Source organism: Cygnus atratus, chromosome 9 (genome assembly GCF_013377495.2).
Source record: "Cygnus atratus isolate AKBS03 ecotype Queensland, Australia chromosome 9, CAtr_DNAZoo_HiC_assembly, whole genome shotgun sequence".
Classification (NCBI taxonomy): Eukaryota; Metazoa; Chordata; class Aves; order Anseriformes; family Anatidae; genus Cygnus; species Cygnus atratus.
The window spans coordinates 12,043,122-12,054,812 of NC_066370.1; the positions used below are offsets into that span (position 1 = coordinate 12,043,122).

At 59.9% G+C, this 11,691-nt stretch overlaps 1 protein-coding gene across 2 annotated transcripts; it reads left to right on the forward strand.

The window, feature by feature from the left end:
* Window positions 1–675: 675 nt before the first annotated feature.
* On the forward strand, window positions 676–11,161 carry TSPEAR (thrombospondin type laminin G domain and EAR repeats). 2 transcript variants are annotated; one of them, XM_035545033.2, is made up of 12 exons: window positions 676–1,086; window positions 2,489–2,709; window positions 2,804–3,042; window positions 3,173–3,263; window positions 3,750–3,906; window positions 4,394–4,525; window positions 5,413–5,645; window positions 6,869–7,055; window positions 8,332–8,561; window positions 8,854–9,041; window positions 9,744–9,845; window positions 10,220–11,161. In XM_035545033.2, exons 1-12 carry the CDS (start codon window positions 993–995, stop codon window positions 10,371–10,373), a joined length of 2,028 nt encoding a protein of 675 aa, XP_035400926.1. In that variant the 5' UTR covers window positions 676–992; the 3' UTR covers window positions 10,374–11,161. The 2 variants fall into 2 exon arrangements, with proteins under 2 accessions (XP_035400926.1, XP_035400928.1); XM_035545035.2 differs by having other exon boundaries at window positions 736–1,086; window positions 2,906–3,042; window positions 10,220–11,101.
* The last annotated feature ends 530 nt before the right edge of the window (window positions 11,162–11,691 follow it).

Here is an 11,691-nt window from a genome sequence, read left to right on the forward strand (position 1 = left end):
GGGGCAGCTTGTCGCAAGGCTTGGGGCCGATGTTGGTGGGTACAGCTCTGGCTGTTCCTCCCTGACAAAAGCCTGGGTTTTGCAGAGCGGCTCTTTGTCATTTTGCCCTGGCTGTCAGCTTTCTATTCTGCCGTTTGCCTTGCAGGAAGACTTTGGGGGGGGAGGGGAGCTAATTTCAATTGTTCAGAGGATGGAAGTAACTTGTTTTGTGGCTAGAGAAACCGAGCAGAGCTTGCTGTGCACAGGGAGTTTTTCCACTGCTGTCTCTTGTTTGAATACTGTAACCTCGAGGGTTTCCAAAGTGGTGCGTGGCGCGTTTCTGCCCTCCTCGCTGCAGATCTGCTCCTGGTACCTGGCTGTGGGCTGGGAGCTTTGTGCTGGGCATGGGCAGAGTGGCCGTGCATCAGCTGCACTGGGGGAAAAATCCATCTTGTAGGGTCTGGCTTTTTTTTGGGCAGGGTGGGGTGGACTAGAGGGGGTGGTGGATCTCCCCTGTACAGGCTGGGATCTTGCTCAGAAAGCCGGGGGCTTTTGGGTACAACAAGGTGCCCACCTCGGCCTCCACAGGCAGGGGCGGCTCTCCCACCTCTCCCCACGTGACCCCAGAAAAATGAATCACCAAAACCGAAAGGAAGCAAAGCAAAAAAAAAAAAAAAAAAATCCCTCTCCAAAGCTGCCTTCCAGAGGGTTGGGCAAAAGATAAAAGCTCCGCGAGGAAACAGGGCTCCTCCTCTCCCCCCGCGTCTTGCCATTTAAATGTCTGCACGCAGGCTGAGCCCACACTGCCCTGCAGCCTCGGCAGCCCCAGCACCCGGCGTGATGCCCACGCAGGGGGACGCAGGAGATGGGCGTTAGCCCCCGGCCCACAGCGGCTTGGCCCTGAGGAGTGCTCGCAGCGGCCCCGTGGGAGGACCATGCGAGAGCACCGGGGGCTGTGAGCATCCATCCATCCATCCATCGCAGTGGATGGACCCCCTGTGGCCAGCCCCCCCATGTCGGCCTCGCTGCTGCTCTGGGCCGTCCTCCTCCACTGGGCCTCCGGCGGGGGCCTTGCTCGGGGCGGCAGGACGTGGCAGCACTGCACAGGTAGGAGCTGGGACCGGCGGCACGGGAGGGCAGCTCGGAGGTGTTAGTGGGAAATACCGGGGGGCTTTCAGCTCGCCGTGCTGCCGGAGCAGCCCCCAGGAAGCGCGCTGTGCTGCAGGGTGCCTCACACCAGGCACATTCAGATATCCCTGCGGGCTGTCTCGGGGTGACAGATGCATCCTAAGCCCTCCTGGTGGCAAAACTCCTCCGGGAGGTTCCTGTCCTGTCCCTCCAGCCGTGGAGCCGCTGCTTCCACTGCACCTCCCGCACCCTCAGCCAGCAGTGTCCCACGTCCCCCAGGTCTGTGCTCCCACTGCAAAGCATGGTCCCGGTGGCTGCTGATCGTTAGCGGCAGCTGATGTGGGAGGCAAATTGGGACTCACATCTTTGGTTTTAGCTGGAAACTGCCTCAGTGAGGATGCGCATGGCCCTGCCCGCCTTCTCCAGGCACAGCCTCCAGCCTTTGGGCTAATCCCTTCCGCCCTTGGGGCAGCCTGAGGGATGCTAAACCCCTCTGCAAACCTGGGCCTGAATTCAGCTTGTGCTATTTGCTGGAAAAAAAAAAAAAGAAAAAAAAGAAGATCATAAACCGGTTGTTTCCTGAGAGCTGTGCACTTTTTTCTGATCCTTTCTGAAGCGAAGTGCCCAGGGAGGGTGTGCTTCCCTACCCTGGCTGTTTCAGCCCCACTACGTGCCCAGCCAGCCTTGCTGATGGCTCCCTCCTGCTTGGCCTCCCCTCCGTGCTTAAGCAGAGGGGATTTTGGTACAAACAGGGACTAAGGGCCTGCGAGCTGGACGCGTGACAAGGAGAGGGTCACTGCACGGACCAGCTCCTGGCAGGAACGCGCTCTGCGTGGGGGCTCGGAGCTGCCTGCTCCCCAGCTGCGTGCAAGCAGGGGTTTGTCTCCCAGTGCTGTTTTTTCATCTGGGTGGTGCCCAAGGGCTGTGCGTGTTGTTTTCTCCTCTGGGGAAAGTATAATTATTTAATGAGAGCTTTTTGCATCCGCTGGGGAAGTGCCTGTGTGCAGCTGGGGCTGGGGCAGGGACTGCTGTGCCCCCTACCTTGGGGACGGGAGCAGGAGCCTGTTCTGCCAGCACACTCGTGGGCACTTCCCTGCTCTCCTGGCTCTGGTTGTGGGCTCTGGTGCCAGCTGGACAGATGGGAGCAGAGCCCTTGGAAGCTCGCAGAGTGGGGATCAGCACATGGGATGCTTCACGCCATTGAGACCCCAGCATGGCATCCCGCCTGTGGGGTGGGGAGGCCAGCCTTGGCCCCTGCAGTGCCGCGGAGCACTGTAGCCAACGCTGGACATAGGTTTGCTGCCCTGAGCGAGCAGGGGAGCCCAGGGCAGGGCAGGACGGCTGGCACAGCCGTGACGTGTCCTGCGGTCTCTCTGCGTAGACCTGCGCCCGCTGGACATCCTCTCGGAGGTGGTGCCGGCCGGCGGCCTGGCCCGCGGCCTGCGGGTGTTCCAAGTGCAGGGGGTGCGCGGCCTCCAGCTTGCCGCCGCCTGGCCCCGGGCCTTGGGCTTCCCCGCCTCGCGCCTCTTCGTCCACTGCGACCGCTTCCCTGAGGAGTTCTCCATTATTGTCACCCTGAGAGTCCTCGACGTCCCCGCCAAGGTAAGTGCTGCCACTGGGGGCCAGGACCGGCCCCTGTAGTCAGGTGCGAGGCCGGGAGAGGAGCGGGCAGACCTTCCCCGGCCTCCTCCTGCAGAGGAACGAGTACATCTTCACGCTGATGGCCGAGGAGAGCCCCAGCGTGCTGGTGGGGCTCCGCTACGCGCCCAGCAAGCTCCACTTCCTCTTCTGGAGCCAGGAGCGCTCCAGCGGCTGGCAGACCCGCGTCACCTTCCGCAACGTCTCCCTGGCGGACAGCCGCTGGCACACACTCGTCCTGGCCATCTCTGGCCAGTCCTTCTCGCTGACAGTGGACTGCAGCAGCCCCAAGGATGTGTAGGTCGGGGGCAGCTGCTGGGGGGCTTGGGAGAGAGGTGCTGGGGGACACACAGGGCAGGAGGTGCTCTGCCAGGTGGTTGTGTCCCCCCGCCACCACCACAACGTTATCATCCTCTGCCTGCTGCAGGGTGGTGGAGACGCCGTTTCCAGCTTCTCTGTCTGTGAAGAGAGCCAGATTTTACCTGGGCAACAGGAGGAGAAGGAAAGGCTTGTTCACGGTAGGTGTCCCTTGTGTCACCAGGTCGCTGCGGGGCCAGCCGCAGGACAGGGGTCCCCAGGCAGAGCAGGGAGCAGGTGCTGTGCGCGTGGTCGCGGGGAGACCTCTGCTTGGCTGGCAGCCCATGGCCTGCTGGCTGGACGGACTTGATGGGACAAATGTGCAACAGCTGGTGGGACGGTCTCCTTGATATAAAAATTACACCTGGTCCTGCCTGGTTCCGAGAAGTGGTGGCAGCGAAAGCCTTCTGCAGCTAACACGGCCCCTGCCAATGCTCCAGCCATGCCAGCTGTTAAACTGCCCAGGTCAGAGATTTTGGCACGTAACAGTAATCTGAGAAACGTGCATGAATCACACCGAGTCGCAGCCCAGGAAGGAGGGAAGCGAACAGGAGCCTGGGGGGAAGCTCAGGTCATGAACCACCAGCAGCTTCCATTTCCCAGTCTCACGGGACTCGCTCCTCGTCTCCCTGCTCCCGCTTTCCTAGGGTCTGCTGAGGCAGCTTGTCCTGCTGCCAGGAGCTGACGCCACCCCTCGGATATGCCCGGCTGCGAATTTTGAAGCAGCCACGCTCTCCATCCCCGCTGTTCTCCAGGACGTGCCGGTGAAGTCAGCGAGCAACGAGGTGCTGAAGTACCCGTACGGTCAGTGCTCACCAGCAGCGGGTGCTCAGGGTGCTTGGCTCTGTCCTGTTTGTGTTGCGGGGGGCTCGTCGCATGCAGCAGGGCACGGAGCAGGAGCATTTCCTAAGAACCCTGTGTCCCTGGAAGTCTCCCCAGGGGATAACAGAGAGAGATTGGGGTGTCTTGAACTCGGGAAGAGGAGGAGGAGAAGCCGGGTAGCTCGGGGGGCAGGTGGGCACCACAGTGGGGTGAAGGGGACTGGGGTCCAGGTGAATCCAGCCTGAACAGGAGAGGTGAGACTCGAGCCCCCCCGGTAACACAGTGGCCATGGGCTGCTGGTGCCAGCAGCACCCCGGGTGCCAGCAGCTGGCCATCTGGCTCGGGGCCGGGATGCTGTGTCCCCTGGTGCCCACCGGGATGTTCAGCCTGCCGTGTGTCTTGGGGTGAGCATCATCCTTCCTCCATCACATGTATTAAGGGTGCCTGCCTTGCTCCTGTTTGTGCCCAGAGACTGACATGAAGGTGACCCTTGGGTCCCGTCCACCCTGCACCAAGCAGGAGAAGGCGCAGTTCTGGTTCAACGCCCCCCGGAGAGGGCTGTACCTCTGTGACGGCAGCACCTGGATTTCCATGCTGGAAGGTACTGGTATGCCATGCACGATGCTTGTCGGGAGGGGGGGAAGCTCTTCCAGCACGAGAGGAGCAGAGATTCACCCTCGGTGGCACCGGGGAGCAGGAACCAAGGACGTCGACAACCAGCAGGGTGATACAGTGGGTACAGTGGGATGAGTGATACTCGTCCCTGCATGCCTCTCCTGTCTGTGCCTTCATCAGTACTTTCAGTGCAGCTCTGGATTCACTCGCATAGTGTCTGTGCTGTCTGTCCGTGCTGTGCTGTCTGTCCGTGCTGTGGTGTCTGTCCCTCCCAGTCCTTCTTGGGTCAGTCTGCCCGAGCAGGACAGCTCTGGCCACCGGGTGCTGTGCTGCACATGTCTGGGGTGCTGGGCTGCTCCCTGCTGCGGGTCCCCAGTGCGTGAGTGCTCCTGGTGCCGAAGTGCTCGCGTGTAGAGGGGAAGGAGCAGAAGGACTCCTCAGCCCCTAGAGATACCAGGGCGAGCAGTGGGAAGGTGACAGTGGCAGGTCCCCATGTCCTTCCAGCCCTAGTGGCCTTGGTGCAGAAAGTAGTGGGGCAACACTGGAGCACCCAGGCCTTGCGGGGAAGGGGATGGCCTTTGTCTGAAAATAAAACTCAGATTTCACCCGCATGCTCACAATTACCAAAATCCGTCTCCAGACAGTCATAGAATATCCCAAATTGGAAGGGACTCACAAGGATCATCACACAGGACTACCTAAAAATGAAGGTGTATGCAAGGGCATTGTTGCTTCTTACACTGCAGCAGCCTGGGTGCCGTGACCACCTCGCTGGGCACCAGCCTGGCCAGGCTCCGGCGTGAGAGCATGGAGCAGGAGGCACAGAACAACTGAGCCATCCTTTGAGTTCTCCTTTCTGTTCTCCTTTTCTAGCCAAACAGCGGCTGGACTATGTGGAGGAGCACCAGAGCCTGGTGACCAACTCTGAGACAATGGGCATCGAGGTCTTCACCATCCCGAAGGTGGGACTCTTTGCGGCCACTGCCAATCGGTACACCCCCCCTGGGTCAGCCATCTACAAGTGGACTGACGGGAAGTTCGTGCCCTACCAGAACATCCCCACCTACCAAGCTCAGTCCTGGAAGTATTTCACCATAGGGAAAAAGGTGAGTCTGCCTGGAAGGTTGTTTCAGGGCTGCGTCAAGCTGCAGGTGGCCCACGCTGGCTTCCCTTCACCTAGCCCAGGGCAGACCTGTGTCTCAGGCATGGTGCAGGGGTAAATCCTCATCTCCTGTGTCTTTGACAGAGTCACGCTGATGCATGTATTCACCAGGTTAGGGTCCATCCTAGGGACTGCCCCCTATTTGCTGAGGCACAGCTGCACCCACCCAGGCCACCGTCAGCCCCCGATGCTGGCAGGATCTTCCATTTTCTGCGAGGTCATCCCCTTGCAAGGAGCTCCAGGCCAGCCAAAAAAACATCTGCTGAGAGCTGCAGGGCTCCCAGGGGAGTTCGGATTGTCCCTACCCTGGTACCACCTGTCCTGGCCCTGTCCCCACATGCCTACTGGCTGGCTGCAGGGCTCTGCTACGAGTCCTGCCTCCGGGCGTGGTGGCACCAGAAAAGGGACCTTCCTGGAGATGCCCTGCAAGGATCTGGAGCTCTGGAGCAGGGTTGGGATGTCTGGCAGCCAGTAGGAGGCAGAGTGGCCGGTCCCCATCCCTGGGGGGGCTGAGCCCCAGCCCGACAAAGCCCCTGGGCCTGGCAGGGGTCCTGCTTAATCCAAGGCATGAGAGAGGAGCAACAGGCAGTGAATTGTCACCTCGCTTTCCCTTGCACCTCCATCTCGCCAGGGCAGCCTGCCTTCCCTCCCGTCCCCTCTGATCACAACCCCCAGTGCACACAGGAGCCTGCTCCTCCCGAGGCTCCAGCTGCGTCCCAGAGGCTGGGAGCCCACAGCAGCAGTGGGGAACGCAGGGGGAGATAGAAAACAAGGGACCCATGGGCCTGTGGGGAGCAGAGGCACCGGAGGGGATCCCATGTCCTCGCTCAGGGGCAGAGGAAGGGGTTCGTGTTTACTTCCAGGGAGCAAGCTTAGGAGAAAGCCGTATTACTTTCTTTCTTCAAACGTTTCTGGCTGTAGTTTTGTCCTTTCAGTGGAAGAAGCGCCAAACGCCAGAAGCAGCAAGAAAAGGGTTTTTCTTTGGCCTGGAAAATGTTTATTTCAGGGCACCATTATCATCTTTCCTCTTGTCATTTTACCTGTGATTTTTTCTTCTGAACAACCTTTCCCCGTGGGAAGCCTCCCAGCCCATCCTCGTCCTGCCTGTGCTTGTACGTGCCCCTGTGAGAGGAGAAAAACAAGATGTCCTGGCTTGTTATTTTTCAGATCTTCCTAGCAGTGGCTAATTTTGAGCAGAATGACAGGGGTCAGGAGTTCTCTGTAATATACAAGTGGAGCCACAGGAAAGAGAAATTCATCACCCACCAGAGGATCACCACGCACAGCGCTAGGGACTGGGAGGCATTTGTCATTGAGGGAGAGGCTTTCCTCGCAGTGGTCAACCACAGAGAAGGTACCCAGCCCTTATTCCCTACCGGCCCGGCTCAGCTACCTGCTTGGGGTGACACTGGGGGCCATGGCCCATGCCCCCCCCCCCCCCCCCAAGGGGAACCATACTGGAGAGCATCCTCCCGTTGCTGCAGCACGTACAGCCAGAGCTGTGGTGCCCCTCAGGCAGCCCAGCGCCTTGGAGGGTTTGCCTTGTGGGTGCACAGGGGAAGCCTTTGCTGCTTCCCTCTCAGGGCCGTGAGGTGCTCTGGGCTGGGGCAGGCATCCCGCACTGTGGGGGGTGAATGGGTCGGTGCCGGGGCCCTGGCTCTGCAGGATGGCACCGGCCTCGTTTGGGTCCCGGGCTGGTGGCACCCCCAGTGTTGGACCCCAGCGCTTAGGATGAGACCTGCTGGCACAGCAAGGCCCCATGGGGGGCTGTGCACATCATGTAGGGGTTAGGACCATCGTGGCTGAGCCAAGCTGGAGCTGTTCCCTTCAGGAGCTGGAGTTCAGCCTCTGCAGAGCTGCCTGTCATCCATGCGGCCATTTCCTGCAAACCCCATTCCCCCCGGAGCCCTTTGTGCCCCATTCTCTTCTGTTGCAATGAGGATCACCCATAAACCCTATAAACTTGTGGTCCCGCTGCTGCTCGCTTCCAGACACACCAGCGGGGCCTACAAGGGCAGCAGTGCTGAGCGAGCATGGGGTGAAAAGGGACCAGTGGGGTCCACTCCTCCTCCTGGGATAGGGCCAGCTTTTTGTTAGAATAATAATAAATAAATAGGTAATGATTAGGCTCTGGCTGGAGCTTCAGGAAGTTTCCAGGCAGAAGACAGGGAGATTTTTAGCTTTAAAGCCTTCTGGACCTCACATGGGCACGACGTTAGGACATTGGAGCCGGATGGAGCCTGCCCTTTGGTCTTGGTTGGCTCTGTCTGGGGCTGGTGCGGTCTACGTAAATCAGCATGCAGAGGTCCCCAGGGGCTTCACAAAGAAGTGTGTGTCCCCCCCCCTGCCCCCCATGTTAGTGTCATCCCAGCTGTGGAACCCTCCCAGCTGTGTGAGCTGGCACCCGAAGGCTGCTGGCAGCCCCGGACATTTGCCCCTTGGGGACCAGGGGAGGCCTGGCTTCGCTGCTTGTCACCACGCCAGGGGCAAGTGGAGATGCCCCCAGCATCCTCTCCTCAGGGTGTGAAGGGCTCCCACGCGGCAAGGCTGGCAAATATTGCCTCGTCTGACCTGCTTCTGCGTCTTTATTCTATTCTTTCCTCACTCTGCATGTCCTTGTCTCCCCCAAGGGAATAACCACAACATAGACAGTGTGATATACAGGTGGAACCCCCAGACTGGGCTCTTTGAAACCAACCAGACCATCCCTACCTCTGGTGCCTACGACTGGGAATTTTTCACCATTGGGCCATATTCCTTCCTGGCCGTGGCCAACACATTTAATGGCACATCCACGAAGATCTACTCTCACATCTACATCTGGCTCCGTGGCTCTTTCCAGCTCTTCCAGTCTATTCTGGTAAGGTCACTCACTGGTCACACACTGCTTCTCAGTTCCTCTCTGGGTTGAGACAAGCCAGGGAATAATTTTGGTGGCTGCTGCTCTTTAGTCCTCTGAAAAGGTAGCAAGAGTTTTCCACTGGTTCTCCCCTAGGAATTGACCAAGGGAAGTTTGTCTTTTTCCTTGGAAGGTCTTAAGACCGGGTAACATCCCCACTGCACCCCTATCAGGTTCGCCACACTTCCTAGCGTGCTTAGCTTGCAAAAGGCTTGTCCATGCGATGCTTCTTGGGCGGCTTCTTTCCCCTCAGACCTTTGGTGCTGCCGACTGGGAGGTCTTTCATATCGGGGACAGAGTCTTCCTGGCTGTCGCCAACAGCCACAGCTATGACAGTGGGATGCCGGTGCCCTCTAATTTCTATGCCATCAACTCCTCCATCTATGAGCTGAACGTCACGGCCCAGATGTTTGTCAAATTCCAGGATCTCCTCACCTACAGGTACCTGTGCAAAGAGCCGGGGTGCTCCTCAGCCCATGGTATTACTCTGAGCACCCCAAACTGCTTAGGGGTCTCCTGGAGGGCCCAGAGAGTTCACGGGGGCTTGCATGCTGCTAGAGCATGAAACTGATGGGGAGGGCAATGGGAGACGAGGCCTGGGCACTGAATCCCAGTGGGAATTAAGGGAAGGCCCTGGATTTGAGAACAAGGATGGATTTCCTTTCAGGAGCAGCCTGGGAAGACTGGGGTTTTCTGTGCATCAGCAGCAGTCTGGCAGCACCCTGTGGGAGGGACCTGTCCTGCTTACAGGGACATGGTGCTGGGCCATTGCCCGAGTGTCCTCAGCCCCTGGGCTGTGGCAGAGAGGTCGTGGTGGCGGGTGACACAGCCAGGGCAGTGGTGGCCCTGCACAGAAGCTGGTACCAACCTGCCCCGCATCAGGCGTGATGCAGGAGAGCACCCAGCTTGGGTGTCTTGGCTAAGGACAGTGCAGGGGGAGCCCTCTGCCCCTCTGGCCTGGCTGGGGCCAGACCTTCCCATCCGACCCTCCCAGGGGACCTGCTGGATCTGAATGCCTGGGGAGAAGCAGCGAGGCTGGGGCTGGGGCTGGCCAGGTGCCTGGGAGTGGGGTCGGAGCAGGGTGGCAGGGCTCAGTGTGGGGTCGACGCATCTCACCCACCTCTGCCTGCTTCCATCCCCCAGCGCCCTGGACTGGGAGTTCTTCTCGATGGGGGACGACTCCTTTCTGGTGGTAGCAAACTCCTTCGACGGCTTCACCTTCTCTGTTAACAGTATTATCTACAGGTACTGCTGCATGGCTGGGGCAGGGCGAGCTCTCCGCCAGACCTGGGGGCAGCAGGAGGACACGGGCATTCCTGTCCCTGCCTGAGGGGCCAGGTCCCAGCCTCGTGTCTGCACTGGCCGGCCGGGTGCAGGACACCCCACGGGGAAGGCACAGCTGCGGGGATGGGCGGGTGGCTCTTTGCTCTCCTGGAGGGAGCGCAGGGAGGGTGCAAGGGGAGACAGATAGGCCTGCTCCCTGTCTCTGCACAGGCTTCCAGGCAGGAAAGGAAGCCCTCACCCTGAAGCAGTGGATGGAGGTGGAAGGTGCCAGGCTCCAGGTTCAGCTTTACTGCCCACTTTTAGTGTCCCCGGAGCTAACTGCCCTCCCCGTGCAGGTGGCAAGGCTATGAAGGCTTCGTAGCAGTTCACCACCTTCCCACCGTTGGCTGTAGAGACTGGGAGGCATTTAACACCACCGAGGGCTCCTACCTCATCTACTCCAGTGCCAAGGAGCCACTTTCCAAGGTGCTGAAGCTGAAAACCACATGAGGTGCCCGAGGTGTACTCAGCTCCTTGCCGGGACTGGGACGAGCAAGGGCGTGGAAGTGGGAAGACCCCAGCCCGGGACAGACGAAGCCCAGGGACAACTGCAGCATCCACCCGGGGACGGCTGGCTGTGTGTGCCACAGGGCAGAGAGGAGGACAGGAGCTGCCAGGCTCTGCAGCCTCCAGCCAGGAGGGTCCCAGAGCCCTGCTGTCACGGCCAGAGCTTGTGCAAAGCCAGGGAAGAAAAAGCCTGAGCAGAGCGTGTGCTCTTGGGTCAGGCATGTGGCAGCGGGGAGGAAATGACGTGGGAGAAGGTGGGGGAAAGTTGGCTTCAGCTTGCCTCTGGCTGCCTGACACCAGGGGCCCCAAAGCTGGCGAGGACCCCCATGGCCCCACGCAGCACACTGGCCTCATGCCTGGGCTGTCTCCGGGGGTCCCTCTCCGCACCACCGCGCTGCTGCATGGTGCCTGCTGACCTTCCCCCCCACCGTGGCTGCTCTCGGTTGTCCTCGCTGAGGGACGTGTGTGTGTTGTACAAACCCACAGACCTGTTGTACAGCTCCAGCTGGCAGACAGAGGCATTTGTCACGGCCCTAGGTGGCAGGGCAGGCGCGCTCCTGGGCACTCATCCCAAGGGTTTTGTGGGTGTGTGTCGGCATGTTGCTGGCCTCCACCACCTTGTCTGGTCCTTACACCCCTGTGCGCAGGGTTAGGGATGCTTTTCCTTGCCTTTATCTGGGGTGATCTATTGCTTAACCAGTGCTCCAATAAACTGCGTGCACCCACCCATGAAAGCTGCAGGAAGTCGAGCTGCTCTGCCCACAACGGGGGCTCCTCCTTTGGTCCATACAACCCCTCCAGGTATCCTTGGTCTCTCCTGGGCTCTGCAGGATGCCTGGGGGCTCCCAGGGCCTCACGCAGGCTGCAGGGAAGACGCGAGGATGGGACCCAGCTCATGCCTTCTCCTGCTTCCTCCTGAGCATCCCCCAGCCTCCCCAGCCCCAGGTCTCCTGCTTGGGCCTCCTTGTTCGGGTCTCCTTGTTGGCCTCCCCGACAAGGGCATAATGATACTGGCTACCATTTCTTCCAGGACAGCCTAATTTTGATTTAAGGTTAATTGCACACAGACATAGAGCTGCAGTGATTACAAAATGCCTCCGTCCCATCCACACCTCTGCACACCCCACCCAGACACACACAGGGTGCTGCAGGATGGGGGTGTCGAGACGGGCACAGCCTGGGAGCCTCTGCCCCAGCCCGCTTCCAGCTTCAACGTGGGATGTGGTGGTTTGCAGCTGTGAGTTCCCATCTCAGCAACGCC